The 23,350-nt window shown below is 34.4% G+C and overlaps 1 protein-coding gene across 1 annotated transcript; it reads left to right on the top strand.

Annotated features, from left to right (window-relative positions):
* Positions 1-19,319: 19,319 nt before the first annotated feature.
* LOC111365980 (putative leucine-rich repeat receptor-like serine/threonine-protein kinase At2g24130) lies at positions 19,320-22,803 on the top strand. The gene is given in 3 exon segments (XM_022986580.1): positions 19,320-21,556; positions 21,559-21,897; positions 22,257-22,803. Coding segments are annotated over 3 exon segments (2,772 nt in total). The 5' UTR covers positions 19,320-19,485; the 3' UTR covers positions 22,619-22,803.
* The last annotated feature ends 547 nt before the right edge of the window (positions 22,804-23,350 follow it).

Below are 23,350 nucleotides of genomic sequence, written 5' to 3'. Positions count from 1 at the left end.
ACAAATGACAAAATATTGGTATTGATTTGCAGCCACAAAGATAAGAAGAAAAACAATGAATAAAGCATAGAAGGAAAAATAAGAAAGAGGGCAACCGCCGATTTTTTCCACAACACAGAGCCAACCACATTTTTTCTCTCAATTTACAAATCACACGCACCAAAAAAAGGTCTAGGGCAAGCAACATGCATATAGGAATAGGTTAGAGTTTAATGGATGAAGAGAGGGGTTAGGTGGGCTAAGATTCAAGAGCCGTTCAATAGGTAAATATAGACCGTGAGCAATATTAATTCCTTAAATTACTTCCAATAGTCCATGTTATTTTCAAGTCTAGCCTTTAGACATGGTTCTTGGTAATTAATTCACTATCGACCTCGGCCAATGAAAATATAATCCGATGTTTTATATCATGGTCCAAAATTTATTGGGTATTAAAACCCAACAATTTCTCTAATGAAAGGACCAATTCAATTCTAACATTTAGGTTTAATTATATTAGAACCTTCAATTTCAAAACCTGGACAAATCTCTAAAGCTAAAAGGTTTCAAAATGCACCGATATATTCGCCTTGATTGTTTCTCGATCTCACCCACAAAGTACAAAATATTGATGTTGATTTACAGCCACAGAGGCAAGAAGAAAAACAATGAATAAGGTACAAAATGAAGAACAAGAAAGAGGGCAGCAATCGGTTTCCTCCACGGCGCAAAGCCAGCCATTTTTTCTTCTCTCAACTCACAAATCACACGCACCAAAGCTAGGGCAAGCAACATTTATATAGAAATATGCTAGAGTCTTATTAGATGATCTTATTATATGTGGACTGCCTCATTATTTCTTTCTGGCCCAAATGGATTTAAGCAGGCCTTGGACCATTATTAATTTCGGGCTCTAAAAGCATGTTTCGTGAGAAGAAACGTGAATGCCTCTTTAGTGGGTGGAGATCAGTCGTCCACATGGCTGTATCTTGGCCCTTGGTTTGTGTCGTTTAACTATTTAGATATTTAATTTGGTTTTGGCCCTCATTCTGGACTTTGAGACTTTTGTGCCCTTTCACCTGTTTTCTCCTTTTCTCTTTGAGTGAATGACTAGAGTTTTTGATCTTACTGTAAATCCAAAATATTCTTGGTGTTTTCTTAATCTATATTCTTAGTGATGGATTATGATTGTTATTGTACAGTCTATTAGTGATTAAGAGGTGTTTTGGTTGTTCTGTGTATAGAGGCGAAAGGAAATTCGAAGAAACATTTGGTTTTTCGTACATTTTGTATTGTTCTTGGTTGATACTTAGTGGATATTGAGCTATATCACCTTTTGGTGATGCCCAACGGGTGATTAGATCGAAAGACTAAACATCTGGGTTCCTTTAGGGCGAAACATATTTTCGTGTTCAATCTTTATTTTTCTGCAAAGTTTATTTTACTGCTTTAGAAATCGATCCTAATTTCTGAATCTTAGTGATTCGACATAACATGTGGTATCATAGCCACTATATTTTCTGAAAAAATTTCTGACAAGAGAATTTCTTCACGATTTTAGGTTAGATCCGAGGTTTTTTCTTTGAAAATCATTTTTCTTGAGGCCAAAAGTTATATTTTTAATGTAACTCGTTTTAATGTGACCTAACTCGTTACTGACTCTATTTGATCTTTTGTTTCTGTACTGAGTTCTGTCGAGTTGAGTTGACCCAATTCGGTTCTTGGTGAGTTCTTGACTTACTACTGAGTTTACATTGAGTTTGGTGACTCGTTGGCTTCTTGAACCTGCATTGTGTTTCTTGGTTTGGTTCTAACATCCCTTCACTGTTTTCTTCACTCTGAAACATTAAGGGTTTCAGATTCTGGTATTTCTTGAACCCCCTCTTATTAAACTGTAACCTTAATCTGTTTGGTTTCAGTTATTAAAGGTAAGTAATCTTCCACTGCTTACCTTTGTCCAAGATCTCCTACAAGGATCTTGGAATCTGAGGAAGTAGTGGACTGCTAGATTATCACCCCTTAAACCACTCTCAAACGATTAATATTTACTGGTTTTTTGGATTGTTTTGTGTACTGCATAATAAGTAGATACAATTGCATTTTCTATTTTACTCATACTGTCAATTTTCATCAAGTCAATAATATACCTAAATCAATATACTCTGTGTGATGTATACTTGTTGTTTTGTGTACATATCTGTCATCATGTCTACTACACATAAATTTGAGATTGAAACATGGAACGGTATTGGAGACTTTAGTCTCTGGCGCCAAAAACTGAGGGCGTTGTTGCTGCAGTTGTTGATGGAAATTGGGCTATAGAAATTAGTGCATATAGGAGGCAAGAATTAAGTGACATTGCATGGAGTACAATCTTGTTACACTTATCTGTTAGCGTTATTAGGAAGGTTGGAAAAACTACAACTCCTCAGACTCTCTGAACTAAGTTAGAATCGCTTTATCTAACTAAAACTATGCTCAATAAATGTTATCTCCTAAGGCAATTTTATAACTTCAGATTTGATTCCACTTCTAATCTGGAAGAAAATTTTGACAGATTCACAAAACTGATTCAGGATCTTGCTAATTGTGATGAAGAGATTTCTAATGATCAACAAGCTGTGGCTTTGTTAAATTCTTTAAATGATAAGTATAGAGATATCAGAAATGCTTTAGAATATGGGGCCAAGAACTTACTATTGATAAAATTACATCAGCCCTGAGAAACAGAGAACTTGAAATAAAAGCTGAGTCAAAAGACTCCAAATATGGTGAGGGGTTATATATAAAGGAGAAACATAACCAAACTAAGAAACAATATCCTTTCAATCAAAACTCAAGTAAGAAATGAAAACCCCAATTCTCTAAATTTAAAGAGAAGAATAAGAATCAAGGGAAAACCAAAAACTAGATCAGAAAGTGTTATTATTGTGGGAGAATTGGCCACATAATAAAAGATTGCTTCAAGAAAATCTCTGATATGAAAGATAAAGTAAATTCTAAAGCTTTTGCAGCTGTAGCCTGCAAAAATGAATATGATATTGAAGGGTTATTTGGGTAACTACTACCAGAGGGGACCTAAATGAATGGGTCCTTGACTCTGGATATACATTTTATATGTGACCCATAATAGAATGGTTTTCTGAATTAGTTGACCTAAATGGTGGACAAATCTAGATGGGAAATGACATGAGTTGTCAAGTTAAGGGAGTTGGAAATATCAAACTTCTATTAAATAACAACTATACTCTTGAACTTGAAAATACTAGATATGTACCTGAGCTTAAAAGAATTTTTATTTCCTTAGGTGAACTTGATGATAAATATAATATCACAATTCGCAAAGGGCTTCTAACACTTAAGCAAGGAAATAAAACTATGATATCATCTCCCAATATTATTGGCATATATACTGCGCGCGCTAAATTTGTGTCTTATCAGTGCACTATGGCCTTAAACTCTAACTCAAATAAGTATTTAATTTGGTGTAAAAGACTTGGACACATATCAGAAAGGGGACTGTCAATTTTAAACAAACTTGGATGTTTTAGAACTGACAATGTTAAATGGTTAGATTTTTTTGAAAATTGTTTTTTTGAAAACAGAAACAATTACCCTTTAAAACTGGTATTCATAAATTTATCTCTACTCTAGGTTATTTACATGCTGATTTTTGGGGAACAATCTCTATTAATACTCTAGGTGGATTTAGATTTTACCTACTTATAGTAGATGATTTTTCAAGAAAAATCTCTAAAACAAAAAATCTGATACTTTCCAAACCTTCAGACAATAGAAATTGATGATTGAAAACCAAACAAATAAGAAAATCAAGGCTTTAAGAATAGTTAATGGACTTGAGTTTTGCAATACTTAGTCTGATCTTTTTTGTAAAGATTTTGGAATTTTGAGACATAGAACTGTAACATACACACCTCAACAAAATAGGAAAAAAGGACTAAAATGGAAGAAAGTGAAAGTTTAGGGATCAAGTTGCAAATAATCTAAAGATGAGACGGGCGATGGAATGATGATTCGAGAAAGCTAGAAGTTCATTGGGTGTAATTTGAAGTCAAAAAAAAGTTAAACATGACCATAATATTTTCACAAATCAAATTACAATCGCATAAGAATTTTTTAGATTTTCAATCAGAAATTGAGATCAACTTTTGACCTAGTAAGTGTTCAAAATTGGAAAGTGCTATTTCCAAAAAAATTGTAGCCCTTTGTATTATCTTTCCAACGCACTTTGAATTTCTTTAATTGGACATTGAGAGAAAAAGTATAATCAAAATACTGAAAATAGTCGCACAGAATATTTTAGCCGAAAGTTTAGTTTCCTTATTCAGTTCAATCTCTTTTGCAGACAATTTGACACACGGTTTTAAGCCCTAGACTGGACAAAATACGTCATCTTCACCTCTATAACAATTTTCTCTCATCCTGGGCTAACAAATTCGATGGAGAACTAAATTCCTAAGTGAAGCTACGAAAGAACTCATTGGATTTGACAACTTCACATCATTTATTCATGCAAATTGGTATTTTTATTGTCAAATAGTTCTAGATCTAGACTTTCTTTTATGAAGGAATTGATTTAACTTTTACTAGATTATTCATAGATTCAATCATGTTTTTTTTTCAATTGTGGAATTGAACAAATTGTTGAATTTTAATTTCAATTAACTTTATTGGTGGATTATTTACTACCTTATGCGTTGTGTATATGCTTGATTCTTAATCTTAGTCCAATAAACATGTGTGAGAATGGTTTACAAAAGTCTAGATCCTAGGATTACAATTGAAATTTGATTGATCTTCATTATTAAATCTTCCGATTAGAGAGTTGGAATGAAAACCTCTAATTGAGCAAAAAGTCATAAATTATTGATGTTGATGATCCAATCCAATTGAAGGAATTCGGACACTTCACTAATCTCGCATATTGATAATTAAATCTGATTCCAATTGACAAATTATTTTCACATAATTCATGAAATCCTAGTTCGATAAATCCTTTAAACAATTTGTCCATCTCCTTGTGGAATCGACACCCCAAAACTATGCTACAACTACCGCGTTATTCTTTGGGCGTAATCAAATTTTGGCACCATTGTTGGGGGACGGTACAAATAATCGAAGGATTTTTGAGCAAAAGGGTGACATCGTTCCTCTTTTACATTTTTTTAGTTAATTTAATTTTATTATTTTTTATTCTGTTATTTCTCACAAAATTCCATATTTTTTGGTGCTTTATGAACAGAGATCGAGACGAATGGGGATGATTCATTGTAAGGCTGCAACCAGTGTTTGAATCTCTTCCTAACCCACTCTTTGATACTGAATCTATTAGCAAACACATCACACCACATAACACAATGACTGATAGTGAACACGAAGAGGCACCAACTAAGACTTTACACGATTATCTTCACCTCACACATACATCTACACAATCATGCATTATATTTCCACCTAGTATGCCACGTATGGACCTTAAATCGGGAATGATCCAACTTCTTCCCACCTTTCATGATCTTGAAAATGAAAACTTATACGTACATATCAGGAAATTTGAAGAGGTGGTTGCAACTTTTTACAATCAACGTGGTACAATGGATGCAGTCAAACTTAATTTTTTCCCATTTTCTCTTAAAGAAAGAGCAAAGAGCTGGCCGTATTCATTGCGACCACGTTCGATTGGGACTTGGGCTGAAATGACCAAAGCATTCTTTGGCAAGTACTTTACCCACCACAAAACAACTGCATTGAAAAAGCAAATCTCTTCTTTTACTCAAAAAGAGAGAAACTTTATATCAAGCATGGAAAAGGTACAAAGAATTGCAAGCCCTCTGCCTCCACCATGACTATGAAAATTGGCGTATTGTGAGTTATTTTTATGAGGGATTATTACCTAGGAAGCGTCAATTTGTTGACATGATGTGTAATGGTGAATTTCGGCAAAAAGATCAGGACGAGGTTATAGACATCTTAGATGACTTAGCCGAGAAAGCCCATACCTGGACTAGACCTAGTGCCAATGAGAGTACTAATAGGTCACGACCCACGGGAAACTCGAATAGCACAGGTATTTATCATCTTAGGGAGGAAGATAACCTTAGAGCAAAGCTAGAAACTCTCACTAGAGAACTTGAAAACCTGCATGCTAAGGATTCAAAAACCACTCGATCTGTTTCCCATGTTGAGTCTTTAGAGCCTTGTTTTGTGTGTGGAGAGAGTGATCACCTAGCACAGGAGTGTGCCACTTATGCTGAGATGAGGGGACTTTATGAGGAACACTGTAATGCTCTAGGCATCAAAAGCCCTATACTTCTTACCCCGAGACTTACAACCCAGGGTGGCAGAATCACCCCAACTTTAGCTGGAAATCTGAAAACCAAAAACCTGCCCAATCCAATAGAGCTTACAATGCACCCCCACGTCAACCCATATCCTCCGGGAATTCCTTAGAAGATAATTTACATGCATTCATTGAGACACAAGATAAAACAAATAAAAAATTTGAAACTATGATTGACCAGTTAGTTGAGGAAAATAAAGAGATAAAGAATCATGTATCCAAACTAACCAATGCCTTAGCTGTAGGGGAACGTGGGAAATTTTTAGCTCAAGCTCAACCAAATCCAAAAGGGAAAACACATTGCACAAACTTCGAGATCGAGAGAAACCAACTTTAAGAAAGTAAATGCCATAACCACTAGAGTTGGGAAAGTCATTGAACCAGCCCTTCAATCTAAGAAGAGTGAAAAAGAATCAAGTGAGCCTAATGAGAGTAGCCCCAGTGAAGAAGTAGTAGAAGCTCTAGTTAGGGTACCTTTTTCTCAAGCTCTCAAATCTACCTCGAAATCAACCACTCAACACAATGAAATCCTAGAGCATCTTAAACAAGTAAAAATCAATTTGCCTCTCTTGCATGTGATTTCTCAAGTTCCTACATATGCTAAAGTCCTTAAAGATTTATGCACTGTGAAGAGGAAACATCATGTCAAGAAAATCACTTTCTTGATGAACAAGTGAGTGCGGTGATAGAGCAAAAGATCGCACCAAAGTATAATGACCCTGGTTGTCCGACCATCTCTTGTGTCATTGGGAACCGTGAGTTTGCACAAGCTTTTCTTTATTTATGAACTAGAGTTAACCTCATGCCTTATGCTAAATACTTGTTGTTAGGTCTGGGAGAGATGAAACCTACCTCAGTGCTCCTTCAGTTAGCTGGCAGGTCCACCATAAGACCTAGGGGAGTAGTTGAGGATGTGTTAGTTCAGGTTGAGAAATTTTACTATCCCGTTGATTTCTTGGTACTAGATGTGAAGGTTGATGTGAATGATGACTCTAAAATCCCGATTATACTTGGTAGACCTTTCCTTGCTATAGCTAATGCTCTTATAAATTACAAGAATGGTCTGATAAAGCTGTCTTTTGGGAATATGAATTTAGAAGTTAATATTTTTCATGTCATCAAGCAACCTAGAGATGAAGATAAATCTCATCAAACCTACATGATTGATACATTAACCCAGGAGAAAGCATATGCAAAAGTTGATTCTGATCCCTTGAAATCTTTCCTCCTAAACTTCGAAATCTCAATTGGTTCTGATATTGATGAATATGCTAACATTTGTTCTTTTTTTTCAAAATTGCAAGACCATAAGACTTCGCCATGGCAACCCAAGTTTGAAGAATTGCCTGAAAGCACTGGAGGACAAAAACCATCAAGAATTGAAAGCCCTAAGCCAGAATTGAAACAACTATCCCCAGGACTCAAACATGTATTCCTTGGACTATGTGATACCTTTCCTATAATTATTTCTTCATAATTGAATGCTTCGCAATGCGAACAGTTTTTGAGCATTTTGAATGAGCATAAATCTGCATTATGGTGAACCATAGCCGATATCAAAGGTATTAGTCCTTTAATTTATTCACATAGGATTCATCTAGAGGAAGGGACTAACCCTAGGAGAGACCCACAACGTAGGCTAAACCCCACAATGAAAGAAGAGGTTAACAATGAAGTGCTTAAATTACTAGATTCATGAATCATTTACCCAATTGTAGATAGTAAATGGGTTAGTCTTACACAGCTGGTCCTTAAGAAGTCAATTGTCACAGTAGTTAAAAATGAAGTAGGTGAATTGGTCCCCACAAAAACAGTAACTGGTTGGCGCATGTGCATTGATTACAGGAAGTTAAATGCTACCACTCACAAGGACCATTTTTCTCTCCCTTTTCTGGACCAAATACTCGAACGTGTAGCTGGTCATCCATTTTATTGCTTTCTAGATGGATACTGTGGTTACTATCAAATTGAAATAGCTTTAGAGGACCAGGAAAAGACCACATTCACATGCCCTTTTGGCACTTATGTATTTCGTTGGATGCTATTTGGACTTCATAATGATCCTGCCACCTTTCAAAGATGCATGATGAGTATGTTTAGTGACATGATAGAGAATTGCATGGAAGTGTTTATGGATGACTTAACTGTGTTTGGAACCTCTTTTGATGCATGTTGAAGAGAGTTTTGGCTAGATGTGAAGAAAAAGGCTGAATTTTGAATTAGGAAAAATGTCATTTCATGGCGCCTTCTGGTATTGTCTTAGGACATGTCATTTTTTCAAAAGGAATAGAGGTTGATAAATCTAAGATTGAATTGATTTCTAAACTGCCCACGCCTAAGACAATAAAGGACATTAGATCATTTCTTAGTCATGCAGGTTTTTATAGGAGGTTTATAAAAAAATTCTCATCTATATCTAGACCCGTATGTAACTTGCTTAACAAAGATGTGACTTTTGAATGGACACTTGAATGTCAAATTGCTTTTGAACTATTTATTGGTAAACTGAGCTCCACACCTAAAATGCAACCACCTGATTGGACATTGTCATTTGAAATTATGTGTGATGCTAGTGATTTTGCGGTAGGTGCTGTTCTTGGGAAATGAAAGAAAGGTAAGCCTTTTGTGATTTATTACACTAGTAGGACTCTAAATAGTGCTCAAATGAACTATTCCACTGCTGAAAAAGAGTTGCTAGTTGCAATCTTTGCACTCGATAAATTTCGATCCTATTTGATTGGTTCTTTCATTACTATTTTTACAGATCATGCAGCCCTTAAGTATCTTTTTGCAAAGAATGATGCTAAGACATGATTAATACGGTGGATTCTACTTTTGCAGGAATTTGATATCACCATCAAGGACAATAAGGGAGTAAAAAATGTCGTAGTAGACCATCTATCAGGACTGACATTTGAAGACACCTCAAACACCATGCCAATTAGAGATGAATTTCCTGATGAGAATCTATTCTCTGTCTCTTCTTTACCCTGGTTTGCTAACATTGTAAATTACTTGGCTGTAAGTGAAATTCTAAAAGAGTGGAGCGTACAGAATAAGAGGAAGTTCTTGGTTGAGATACGTAACTTTTTATTGGGATGACCCTTGTTTATTTAAGTATTGTCCCGACTAAATCTTGAGACGTTGTGTTTGTGATTAGGAGATACCCACTGTACTAGATTTTCGTCATATCCAAGCTTGTAGAGGCCACTTTTCTATGAAAAAGACCACTCCAAAAATTTTGCATTATGGTTTTTATTGGCCTACTTTGTTTAAAGACATTGACACTTATTATAGATCTTGTGAGAGGTGCCAAAAACTAGATGCTATTTTTCGACATAATATGATGCCTTTAAATCCCATTTTGGTAATTAAAGTGTTTAATTGTTGGGACATCGACTTTATGGGACCCTTTCCATCTTCTTTTGGCTACTTTTATTTCATTTGGCGGGTTGATTATGTGTCTAAATGAGTAGAGACGGCTGCTTGTAGGGCCAATGACAACAAAACGGTTGTTAAATTCTTTAAAGAAAATGTTTTGTCTCGGTTTGGTACACCACACGTCATTATTAGTGATTGAGGCATGCACTTTTGCAATCGTTCATTTGAGGCACTGATAAAAAAGTATGGGGTTATTCAAAAAAATTCCACCGCTTATCACCTCCAAACTAGTGGACAGGTAGAGTTGGCCAATAGGGAGATTAAACAAATTTTAGAGAAGATGGTGAACCCCAATTGTGAAGATTGGTCATTGAGACTACATGATGCACTTTGGGTCTACCGCACAGCTTTTAAGATTTCTTTAGGCATGTCATCTTATAGGCTTATCTTTGGAAAGCCTTGTCACTTACCTATCGAACATGAGCGCAAAGCCCTTTGGGCTATCAAACAATTTAACTTTAATATGTTAAAAGGAGGTAAACATAGGAAATTTCAATTGAGTAAGCTGGAGGAACTAAGAAATGATGCCTATGAAAGTTCTAGAATCTACAAGTCGAAAGTTAAAGCATTTCATGATAAAAATATTTTTAGAAAAACTTTTGAACCGAACCAGAAAGTGTTGAAATAGAAGATCCCAATGATGGTAGGGTATTCAAGATGAATGGACAGAGACTCAAAATAGCCTATGGACAATGAGTGTTTGCAGTGGAAGAAATTTCCTTGGCAAACCTGGTTTACCGCCCATGACACCCTTCAGGTATGTCTTTCACCCTTTTTGTATACTAGTTTTTAGATTTTTCTTTTAAGTGTGTTTTGCGTTTTTCTTTCAGTTTATTTTCATTTCTTGCATCACCTATTTCCATTGAGACTTTCAAATCCATCATATTCAAGCTTATTTTGATTCACTGCAATGTCCAGGTGACATTTTTCCCTTCTTTTGGTAGACATATTTTTGCATTAAGGACAATGCAATGTTTAGTTGAGGGAGAGTGTATTTAGAATTTTCTTGTGAATTACATGATTTTTATGGAATGTTGGTTTTGTTTTACTAAATTGGTCCAAAATTTTTCCTTAAGTCTCTAGTTGCTACATGTTCATGTTCTTGAATGACAAAATATATCACTAGAAGTTGATATTGTTCATGTGAGTCTAGATGTTGAGACACTTCTCGAATCATTTTGTTCACACAAGTATTATGGTAAGATACTAGTTTAACACATGTAGTTAGAGGAGACTCTTGCTGAAATTTTCTTGTGAGAGATTGAGAGCCATATATACTAAAAATGGTAATAAGCATTCATTGATTTTGTGAATTGGAAACTTCTTCTGAGAATAACATTACACGGTATGGGGTAAGACGGTGGTTTATACTAGGGAAATGGTAACGGTCAATTTAGGACTGAAGTTGAGCATTCAGACTAGTTCTTCTCTTTTCATAATTATAATCTCTCAGTAGCCACTTTGAGCTAATACACATATAACTGTTTCCTTTCATGAGCCTATGTTATCTACACCTCTTCACATCGGAATAAAGTCTATAAACATTCATTTTTCAAACCTTTATGCTTCCGAGTATATAGTAGGTATTGAACATCATTTGAGAAGAAAAGTGATAAGAGTTGATAAGTACTCAGGTAAAGTGATGAATCTTAAAAGAATAAGAAGGAGAATTTTAAAAAAAAAAATACTAAAAGTTGATGGAAAAAAAAAAGGGAAAGCCAATTGTTGTTGAGAATTGAAAGGTTGAGGAATGCATTGATGTAAAGGATTGATATGTTGAATTACTTGTTGAGATGCCTAGCTAGATACTTGAAAGTTCTTAAATTCTTTCTGCCATTCTTTTCATGTAACCCAACTTAACCCTTTCACATCCTTTGCATTGACTGTTTTGATCATAATTATAGTTGCGGTAAGAAGTGGATGAATTCTCATTTAGGAGTATGCCTATCATAAGATCAATGTTTGTTTGTTGCTTATTCAAAAACATTTAAGCCTCCAAGTTATGAAATGTATACCCTTTCTCAGCCCCATAGAGAGAAAATCGCATTAAACACTTTGATACCCGTGAGTTATGGGGTTGAACCTTCAGCTTGAGACATAGTTATTGTTGCATGTATTATGGTTATGGCTTGACACACACTCACACATTTGGTATATGTTTTCAATATCTTGATGATCATAACTTTGTTAATTTCTTGTGGTGTTGAGTTTGAAAGGGACATGGCTTGTGGTTAAATTGATACTTAATAATTTCACTTGCATCACAGTCTAATCATTCGTTTACTTGTTCTGCGTTGAATTGCTAAGGACTAGCATAAGTAAGTTGGGAGTGTGATAAGAGTGTAAAATATAATATTTTTTCCTCTTAATTATTGCATTGGTGTGATTATTTGATACCAAAATGCACTCATTATACTTATACTTTGATTCAGGTTGCATTTTGATAGAAAATATGAAATTTAGAAGAAAAGAACGAAAAGGACCAAAATGGAAGAAAATGAAAATTTAGGGACCAAGTTACAAATAATTTAAAGATGAGACAAGAATAGAATGATTATTCGAGAAAGATAGGAGTCCATTGGGTGCAATTAGAAGTCAAAAGAAGTTAAATATGACCGTAATATTTTTTCAAATCAAATTACAATCGCATAAAGATTTTTCAGATTTTCAGTCAGAGATTGAGATCAATTTTTGACCTAGTAAGCGTTCTAATTTAGAAAGAGCTATTCTAGAAAAATTGTAGCCCTTTGTGTTTACTTTCTAATGCACTTTGAATTGCCTTAATTGGATATCGGAAGAAAAAGTTATTGTCAAAATACTGAAAGTAGTTGCATAGAATATTCTAGCCGAAAATTTAGTTTTCTTATTCGGTTCAACCTCTTTTGAAAACAACTTGACACACGGTTTTAAGCCCTAGACTGGATAGAACACGCCTCTCTTCACCTCCATAACAATTTTCTCTCATCTTGAGTTAAAGAATTCGATGGAGAACTAAATTCCTAGGTAAAGCTACGAAGGAACTTATTGAATTTGGCGACTTCACATCATTTATTCATGCAAATTGGTATTTTTATCGTCAAACACTTCTAGATCTAGACTTTCTTTTATGAATTTACTTTGGGATTGATTTAACTTTTACTAGATTTTTCATAAATTCAATCATGTTTTTTCTGTTGTGGAATTGAACTAATTGTTGAATTTCAATTTCAATCAACTTTATTGATGGATTATTTACTGCTTTATGCATTGTGTATATGGTCGATTCCTAATCTTAGTCCAATAAACATGTGTGGGAATGGTTTACAAAAGTCTAGATCCTAAGATTACAATTGAAATTTGATTGATTTTCATTGTTAAATCTTCTGATTAGAGAGTTGGGATGAAAATATCTAATTGAGCAAAAAGTCATGAATTATTGATGTTGATGATCCAATCCAATTGAAGGAATTTGGACGCTTCACTAATCTCGCATATTGATAATTAAATATCATTCCAATTGACAAATTATTTTCACATAATTCACGAAATCCTAGTTCGATAAATTCTTTAAACAATTCGTCCATCTTCCTGTGGAATTGACACCCTAAAGCTGTGCTACAACTACCGCTTTATTTTTTGGGCGTAATCAAAATGTCATCTTTAATGACAATGACATGCCATGTGTAGAGTCTACTGACCTTAAAACTTCATAATTTGCACAGTTAAAAGAAATCATACTGGAATATTAATCTGATCATCAAGATGATTTAATTGAGGTGGAGACCTCTCAATCTGAGGAAAATCCTGAACAAAATGAAACTGAAATTGAAGAGGAATCCTTAGAAAATACACTTGTTGATTATCAATTAACTTGGGATAGGGAGAGGAAAAATATAAGACCTCCTACCAGATTTAGTGATGAAGAACATGTTACATTTTTCTCTACCCTGGATTCACTAAATTCTGGACCTACTACATTTGATCAAGCTATTAAAAGCCCAGATTCTAAGTATTGGAAAGATGTTATGAATGAAGAAATGGACTCCCTCATAAAAAATAAAACTTGAGTTCTGGTTGACAGACCTAAGAACCAAAAGATTATTGATTGCAAGTGGATCTACAAAATCAAACAAGGAGATTCAAATTCACAAAATAAAATATATAAGGCCAGATTAGTAGAAAAGGGTTTTACTCAAAAAGATGGGGTAAATTACAATGAAATTTTCTCACCTGTGGCTAAATACACCTCGATCAAAATTCTACTAACTTTAACTGCTCATTTCAATTGGGAGTTAGATCAACTTGATGTAAAAACATCATTTCTTAATGGTGATCTTGATGAAATCTTATACATGAACCAACCTTTAGGATATGAAGTAAAGTCAAAGGTTAATAAGGTTTGTTTGCTAAAAAAGTCACTTTATGGGCTAAAACAAGCCCCATGCAATGGTATATCAAATTTAATATAATGTGCAGACCTTGGATTTTGTTAAAAGCAATTATGATTCCCGTTTTTTCTATAAAGGTTCAGGTAGACCTGAATCCATTTACTTGTTATTATACATTGATGACATGTTGCTTGCCTGTCATGATAGATCTGAAATTAATTTCATTAAGTCAAAGTTGAAATCTGAATTTGAAATGAAAGATTTAGAACAAGCAAAAATGATCCTTGGAATGGAAATAGAAAGAGATAGGAATAATTGCATGTTAATGTTGAAACAAGACTCTTATGTAAAGAAAATACTTGAAAAGTTTCTATGCTTGAGTGTAAACTTGTGAACTTGCCCATTGCAAATCATTTTAAATTGTGTAATGACCCAAAATTTTTAAAAGGTTTTGAATAGTTACCAAATTTTCATTTCAAATTTTGTTTTTTATCGAATAACGTGACATGCCATAATATATATATAATTTCGAAAAGGGTAATTTACTCAAATTTGTAGAAAAAGAAATATATCTTAATTAATCATAGGAAAGAAAGAATATTTTTCTGCGCCATTCTTTAAACGTATGAAATAATTTGCCAATTGACTTTTACATATAAAAGCATGCACATGCAGTAATGAATACCATATATAGGACAAGACAACTCTAACATCAATCATACTATACTTTTCTCTTTCCTCCAAGTATGGGACACGTCCCCAAAGGACACAAGAATGCTACCAAAGTCTCCCTTACTTTATTGAAGAAATCCATGGGACATTATTATATAGCATGACCATGGAATGACCAACGGTCAATTTTATTTACTCTGACAATATCACAGTAAAGACATGTTCCATATATATATATATAGTGAAATTGGTGAATGAAATAATATTTAATTCTAACATTCATGGGAAAGCTAAATTTTGGTAAATCAACTACTGAAAACAAAGGCAGATTGTCAGATCCGGTGGCAGAAAATTTTGGTAGAATAAATAAATATATCGATACGATTATATGACCAATTTTCCACCACAATCGGACACATTCAATTATTTTTCATCAGTGAAATCGGTAGAAAAATATAACATCCAGTTCGAACTTTATTTAAAATGCAGGCTATATATATTCATCTGCAATTAAGCATGTACGAAAATTTATTTATAACTAAATGTCCACTGCAATAACTTAAAATAAATAAAAATTACGTGCTAATTTAGTTCTTTATCCAGCGAATCGAAACTCAACCACGCCATCGAACCACCACGCTCCGTCACGACCCGATCTAACCTGTGAGGTGTAGGGAAAAAGGTGAGTACATGGGAATACTCGGTAGGATATGAAAATTAATGGTGCGATCCCGAATAATAATTTTAAAACATGTGTCAGAAAATCATACCGTCGCATAACTTTAAAATCCGGTAAGAGCTCACATCATAACATTTCATTTCATTTCATTGTACTGGAATGGCCATATCATTCATATCATAACTTTAACTTTCATGAGTATAAAATTCGTCAACATGTGAAAAAAAATTAAACGGGACATAGAAAAATACTGCACCTCATATCCTACCTTGTTAAACTACTTTAATCTGAAAAGAAAAATGAAAATCACGTTCCTTTCTCCCTTCTTTTTCTGTCTCTTCTGTACTATGAGCCGTGCACAACTGTTTTTATTTTTTGCGTGTCCCTTTTTTCATGTATTGCGTCTATATACATAGACTATAGGTAGTTATACCCTAATTTCCAAAGATTTTGTGTATTGTGGGAGAAATGTGTAGAAGTGGGATGTGATTGTGGATAAAGATAGAGAAACGAAATTTCAAAGCAAGATATCTGACTAAGTCCTTTCACTTAAAATCAGCACACGTGGTGACCTCCCATTAGTTCAAAGTACTAATTAAAAAAATGAAAATAATCAGTTCCAACCACTACTCACATCTTCCCATATCTCTCTCTTTCTCTCACGTGGCTAAGTCTCATCTTCTCTTTTTTTTTCCTTTTTTTTCCCTTTTTTTTAATAGCTATATTTAACAAAAAAAAATCAATCACTCACTAACCAAGAATCTTGCACGTGAATCTTTCAAATACACTACAAACTCAAATAATAATAAGAATAATCATAATAATATTTTAAGGCTAAATCTTTCGACGTCAATAATTTAAGCTCCGTTAATCCAAATCAACTTTTTCTCGAGCCTAATATACATCTTTAATCACGACCTATCCAAGGAGCCCAACATTCATATGCTTATTATTGCTCTGTCAACATCTACATTTTAACCCAAATAAAATTTAATTTTACTTTGTATATATTTTAGTCCTAAACTTTTAAAGTATTAAAACTTAGCATACATAAATCAAATTCCATTCTATAAAATTTCGGAATATTACAAATTGTCTAGTGAAAACTCACCTTAAGACAGGTGAGGAATTTATAAGAATGGAAAAGATACCTTATGCAAATGCTGTAAAATCTATAATATACCTTATGGTGTGTACCAAACCTGACTTAACTTGTGCCATTAGTACCTTAAGTAGGTTTATGTCCAACCCTGGTGAAACACATTGGTTAGCCATGAAATGGATGCTAAGGTATTTAAAAGGTACTTCAGGATTAGTTCTGATGTTTAAAAGAAACAATGAAGGGATAAATTTAAAGTGTTACACTGACTCTAACTTTGCTGGTGATTTAGACAAAAGAAGGTCTACATCTTCATATTTTTTCACTTTGTGTGATTGTTGCATTAGTTGGAAGTCTCAATTACAAAAATTAGTTGCATTATCCTTTACTGAAGTTGAATACATTGCTACATGTGATGCTATGAAAGAAAGTTTCTGGCTTAGAGGTTTACTAAATGAAATAGGTTTTGAGAATAATTTTGTTAGGATTTATACTGATAACCTGAGTACCATACACTTGAGTAAAAATCCTGTCTACCATGACAGAACTAAAGATGTAGATATAAAGTTTCACTTTGTGAGAAATATGGCAGAAAAAGGGATGATTAATCTGGTGAAGATTCCTACAGAATTTAATCCTGTAGATTTAGGAACTAAGGTATTACCTTTAAATAAATTTATAAATTGTTTGGAGATTCTGAATATTACTTGAGGTAGTAATAGTCAGAACTTCAAGTGGTTTGTGTTGAAGAGATTTGAACTAATATATATTTTTCTTTTCTGCAAGTATTTAGAACAAATAAACCAAGAAGTGATATAGACTTCTAGATTTACTAGTAAAGATCAAGAAATAATTCAGCAAGGTGGAGATTGTTATTATTTGTGGGTTGCCTCACTATTTCTTTCTGGCCCAAATGGATTTAAGCAGGCCACCATTATTAATTTCGGGTTCTAAAAGCGTGTTTTGTGAGAAGAAACTTGAATGCCTCTTTAGTAAGTGGAGATCAGTTGTCTACGTGGCTGTATCTTGGCCCTTCGTTTGTGCGTTTAGCTATTCAGATACTTGGTTTTGGCCCTCATTCTGGACTTCGAGACTTTGTGCCATTTCGTCTGTTTTCTCATTTTCTCTCTGAGTGAAAGATTAGGGTTTCTGATCTTACTGTAAATCCAAAATATTCTTGGTGTTTTCTCAATCTATATTCTTAGTGATGGATTATGATTGTTATTGTACAGTCTATTAATGATTGAGAGGTGTGTTGATTGTTTTGTGTATAGAGGCGAAAGGAAATTCGAAGAAACCTTTGGTTTCTTCGTACATTCTGTACTGTTCTTGGTTGATACTTAGTGGATCTTGAGCTATGTCACCTTTTGTTAATACTCAACGGGTGATTAGGTTGAAAGACTGAACATCTAGGCCCTTTAGGGCAAAACATATATTCGTGTTCGATCTTTATTTTTCTGCAAAGTTTATTTTACTGCCTTAGAAATCGATCCTAATTTCTGAATCTTAGTGATTTGACTTAACTGATGAAGAGATGGGTTAAATGAGGGTAAATATATGGACTTGGGCAATATTAATTTCTTAAACTAGTTTCAATGGTCCATGTTTTTCGGATCGAGCATTTAGACTTAGTTGTTGATAATCAATTTACCATTGACCTCCCCCTATAAAAATATAATCCAACGTTTTACAACATTATCCGAAATTTATTTGGCATCAAAACCCAAAAATTTCTCCAATGAAGAAGATCAATTCAATTCTAACTTTTAGGTTTAACTACACGAGAATCTTCAACTTCAAAACTTGGACGAATCTCTAAAGCTAAAAGATCACAAAATGCACTGACTATATATTAAAATTCTGCATTAATTATTAAACTTCAACTTGGGCCGAATACATTAATAGCAACACAGGGAGGCGCCCACTATTCCAATTTCTCATTAGGTTACATTTATTTGCATTTCTTGGTTTGTTAGCACTAACTCGATACTATAATTATTAACAGTACCACACCTTCCTAGATCCATTCTATTATTTTCTACTTTTTAGGCCACCAAAAATATTCTTATTGAACAATATAAACATAAGGCTAGTTGTGCTTTGGCTATTCACATCACATATAAAATCACCCCAAAGAATCACCTCAAAGAAAACAGTTGGAAACTATAATAACAAAGATTGTATTGGAGGTCATGGTTTTATACTTCAAAAATAAATTGTAAAGTATAAAATGTCGTGTAAATTTATAAGACTATAAAATGTCATCCTCAATCATTATTTATATGAATTAATAAAATAAATTTATCCAAAAATATATACCAACCTAAAGAGTCGCCACATCATCGTATCCTCAATCACAAAGCGTGCTCATAACCTAGATTATCTTGAGTTTAACAACTCATCATCCACTAATTACACAAATTAAATCCCACAAGGAAACAAAAAGCAAATGATTAGGTGCAAGGACACCTAAATTATGAAAGTCAAGTTTGATACATAGTATTGAACATGATTAAATGTTTTATAGTATTTCTAATTCATTGTACTAAACATGCTGCAAATGTCACACGGTAATTCAAACTAACTATGCTTAAATATGTGTCGTCTAATGCTAGTTCACACGTGTTCATGTATTGTCAAAGATTAGGCCAATCATAAAGAACCTTACTTCAATGGGAGTTAGGCACAAAGGGTTTATTTCTTAGCAGTAATCTCCAGCTACATTCCTTTATTACAAGTTGTATTGCACTTGTGCCATGCAATCTCTCTCTAAATCTCTCTGCTTCAAATTTGTTGCAAGAATGTGCTCTTGCTTACTGTTTTCCATGTAGTACAAGCTGAAAATAATGCTCAGATTTTGAATGATAAAGCATCCCTTGTACTGTTCATGTCTAGCATAATTTCTGACCCTAAACATGCTTTGGAGAGTTGGAATTCTTCTGATATTCATGTGTGCAACTGGTTTGGTGTAAAATGTGACAAGAATAGAAATGAAGTTTTAGAGCTTGATCTAAGCCAAAGGTCTCTGCATGGCACCATTTCACCAGCTCTTTCGTCTTTTTCTTCCGTAGAAATTCTCGACTTGTCCTGGAACTTCTTCGAAGGCCTGATTCCGACTGAGATTGGATCCTTTATCCGGCTCAAGCAGCTAAGTTTATCTTCGAATAATCTTGAAGGGACGGTTCCAAGTGAGTTGGGATCTCTTCATCAATTAGTATATCTTAATTTAGGAAGCAACCGACTCACCGGAGAAATTCCTACGTCGATTTTGTGCAATGGCTCTTCTCCTCTAGAGTATATAGACCTTTCCAACAATTCACTTAGTGGTGAAATCCCTTTGAAGAATAATCAATGTGGTCCTGGAGATTTAAAGTTTCTTCTTCTTTGGTCAAACCAACTTGTAGGAGCATTTCCTCAAGCCCTTTCAAATTCCTCAAAACTAGAATGGATTGATTTGGAATCCAATTTTCTACGTGGAGAGTTGCCTTCTCATATAGTAAGTGAAATGCGACATTTGCAATTTCTTTATTTGTCCTATAACAATTTCTCTAGCCATAATGGTAACACTGACCTCAAACCCGTCTTTGTTTCTTTAGTTAATTCCACGAACTTGTAAGAACTTGATTTAGCTGGAAATAATCTTGGTGGAGAGTTACCATCTATTCTTGGTTCCCTTTCTACCAGTTTTATACTGATTAATCTCGACCAGAACCTTATTCATGGTTCAATACCTCGAGAGATTTCGAATCTTTATAACCTCACTCTCTTGAACTTGTCTAGAAATTTTCTCAGTGGTTCAATACCATCTGAACTATGCGAACTGGGGAAACTTGAGAGACTATATTTGTCAAATAATTCACTCTCTGGTCACATTCCGTCTGCGTTTGGAAACATTCCCCATATAGGCCTTCTCGATTTGTCAAAAAATGAGCTCTCCGGTATCATCCCGGACAGCTTTGCTAAACTTCCTCAGCTAAGACGACTTTTGCTTCACGAAAACCAGCTCTCGGGAACCATTCCAACAAGTTTAGGACAGTGTGTTAACTTGGAAATTCTGGATGTTTCTGCCAACAGGATTTCAGGGACAATTCCTGGTGAAGTTGCCGGTTTGAGTAGTTTAAAATTGTACTTAAACTTGTCCAGAAATCACCTAAAAGGGCCTATTCCTCTTGAGCTTAGTAAAATGGACATGGTTTTAGCTATTGATTTATCATCAAACAACCTGTCCAGTACAATCCCTTCACAATTTGGAAGCTGCATTGCTCTCAAGTCCCTCAATTTATCGAATAATTACTTCGAATGAGCATTTCCAGCATCAATCGGCAACTTGCCTTATCTGAAAGAACTTGATGTCTCCTCCAATAAATTAATTGGAGAGATCCCGCAATCACTGCAGGCATCATCAACTCTAAAGGAGCTTAACTTTTCTTACAACAGATTTTCTGGAAACATAACGAACAAGGGATCATTTTTGTCGTTAAGCATCGAGTCTTTCCTGGGAAACAATGGGATTTGTGGTTCAATACAAGGTATGAAAAAATGCCCGGAAACAAAGAGACATAAATTGTTGATGGCAATTCTCCTATCATTAGTCATTACTCCCATTTTCTGCATTGTGGGATATCCTCTACTACTCAGGCGAAAATTCCGAAAGCAACTGGTAGTGTCTAATGCTAAGGCCATCCAAGATGAAGAAGAAGGTATAAAGGAGATAAAATACCCAAGAATTTATCACCGGGAGCTAGTCGAAGCTACCGGAGGATTCAGTGCTTCGAGCCTGATTGGCTCAGGTACATTTGGGCGAGTTTATAAAGGAGTTTTGAAAGATGGCACAAGAATAGCTGTGAAAGTACTATATTCGACAGCTAGAGAAATTTCGGGGAGCTTTAAGAGGGAATGTCAAGTCCTTAAAACGACTAGGCACAGAAATTTGATCAGAATCATAACGACATGTAGTAGGCAGATTTTAAGGCTCTTGTTCTTCCATTAATGCCAAATGGAAGCCTTGAAAATCATCTGCATCCAAGCCATGGATTGGATTTGGTTCAGTTGGTGAATATCTGCAGTGATATAGCCGAAGGAATGGCATATCTTCATCATCATTCTCCTGTCAAAGTAGTGCATTGTGATCTTAAGCCTAGCAATATTCTCTTGGATGATGCTATGACAGCTTTTGTCACTGATTTTGGTATTGCAAGATTGTTGAAGGGTGCTGATGAGAATGTTTCTGTCTATGATTCAGCTTCCTTTGACTCTACCGACGGTTTGCTTTGCGGCTCAGTTGGTTATATTGCTCCCGGTACGTTGAATTGCCTTATCTAAAAGTTTAAGTTGTCAAAGAGATGCGCATTAGAATCCATTCAGGTGTGGGTAGAAAACCAAGATTCATTGACTAAATTTAACTCTAAAATATTAAAGCATAAATACTGATACCAACACACTATATATATTATTGAAATCGAATTGTGGGAAAAAGGTGGTACCTTTTGCCATATTTATATCAAGAATAAGACTTAGGATTTTGTCGTGGTTGATCATTTAAACTAGTCAAATAAAGAAATAGGAATTACTAACTCCATATATACCAAGTAAATTATCCTTTTCTTTTCGATAATACGCTTCATTCCAAGACTATTATCTAATTACTTTGTTCTGCAGAATATGGAATGGGAAAAAGGGTTTCACCACAAGGAGATGTTTACAGTTTTGGAGTTCTTCTGCTAGAGATTGTGACAGGGAAAAGGCCGACAGACGTACTTTTTCAACAAGGTTCAAGCCTGCACGAATGGGTTAAAAATCATTATCCAAGCAAACTCGAGCCTATTGTTGAAGAAGCATTAGTGAAGTATTCACCAGCACAAACCCCCATTCCTCCTTATCAGAGCAATATATGGAGGGATGTAATAGTGGAATTGATTGAACTCGGATTAATCTGCACACAGTACAATCCTTCAATTAGACCAACAATGCTGGATGTAGCCCATGATATCAATATCTTTCGAGTAAATCTTCGACCCTAATGACTGAAAAGGTTCCAACAAACTAAAGAATTTGACAGGTTTAGGGTGAAAGATCTCTTTCTTTCTTTCTTTTTTCATTGTTGTCCACATTTGTTTCATTTTCTTTTGCTCTAATCTGAATCATTACTTCAGGAGGGATACATCAATTTCATTTAATACAGTAATTTTTCGGGTTTGCTCCATTGTATGAATTAAGGCTGGTAATTCTTTGATCTCAAGGACACTGGTGTAATTTTTATTGGTTTTCCTCAAGTTAAGAACTGCTAGCTTAAAATGAAAGTATTTTTTGAAACCTCATTATCATGATCATGAAAGTATCTTAGCATTGTAAATTTGCCAGCAGTAACAGGTAATAGTCGATACTCAGTTTCAATACTAGATCAAGATATGAGTTGTTGCTTTTTTGAAAATAAATAAATTTCCATTGATTTTCATATAAATTTGCTATAATTCAATTTTATGGCCTAATGAAAGTAAATCAAAGTTTAGAGAAAACATCATAGACACCCCTTAAGTTTTATGACAATATTAAGACACCATTTATGTTTAAAAGATCATACTAACATCTCGTACTTCTAGTTTTGAGTATCACGTGACCAATGTTTGAACTATATATAATCTAAAATGAGGTTAATTAAATTATCCATGCGAAGAAAAATATGAATTTTTTTACACATTTTATAGGATCCACGACTATTATCCATTCATTCACCACTAATTTTTATTAGATTG

Source organism: Olea europaea, chromosome 17 (assembly GCF_002742605.1).
Source record: "Olea europaea var. sylvestris chromosome 17, O_europaea_v1, whole genome shotgun sequence".
Lineage (NCBI taxonomy): Eukaryota > Viridiplantae > Streptophyta > Magnoliopsida > Lamiales > Oleaceae > Olea > Olea europaea.
Note: the sequence above shows the minus strand (reverse complement) of the source record. Positions and strands in the feature narration are given on the sequence as shown.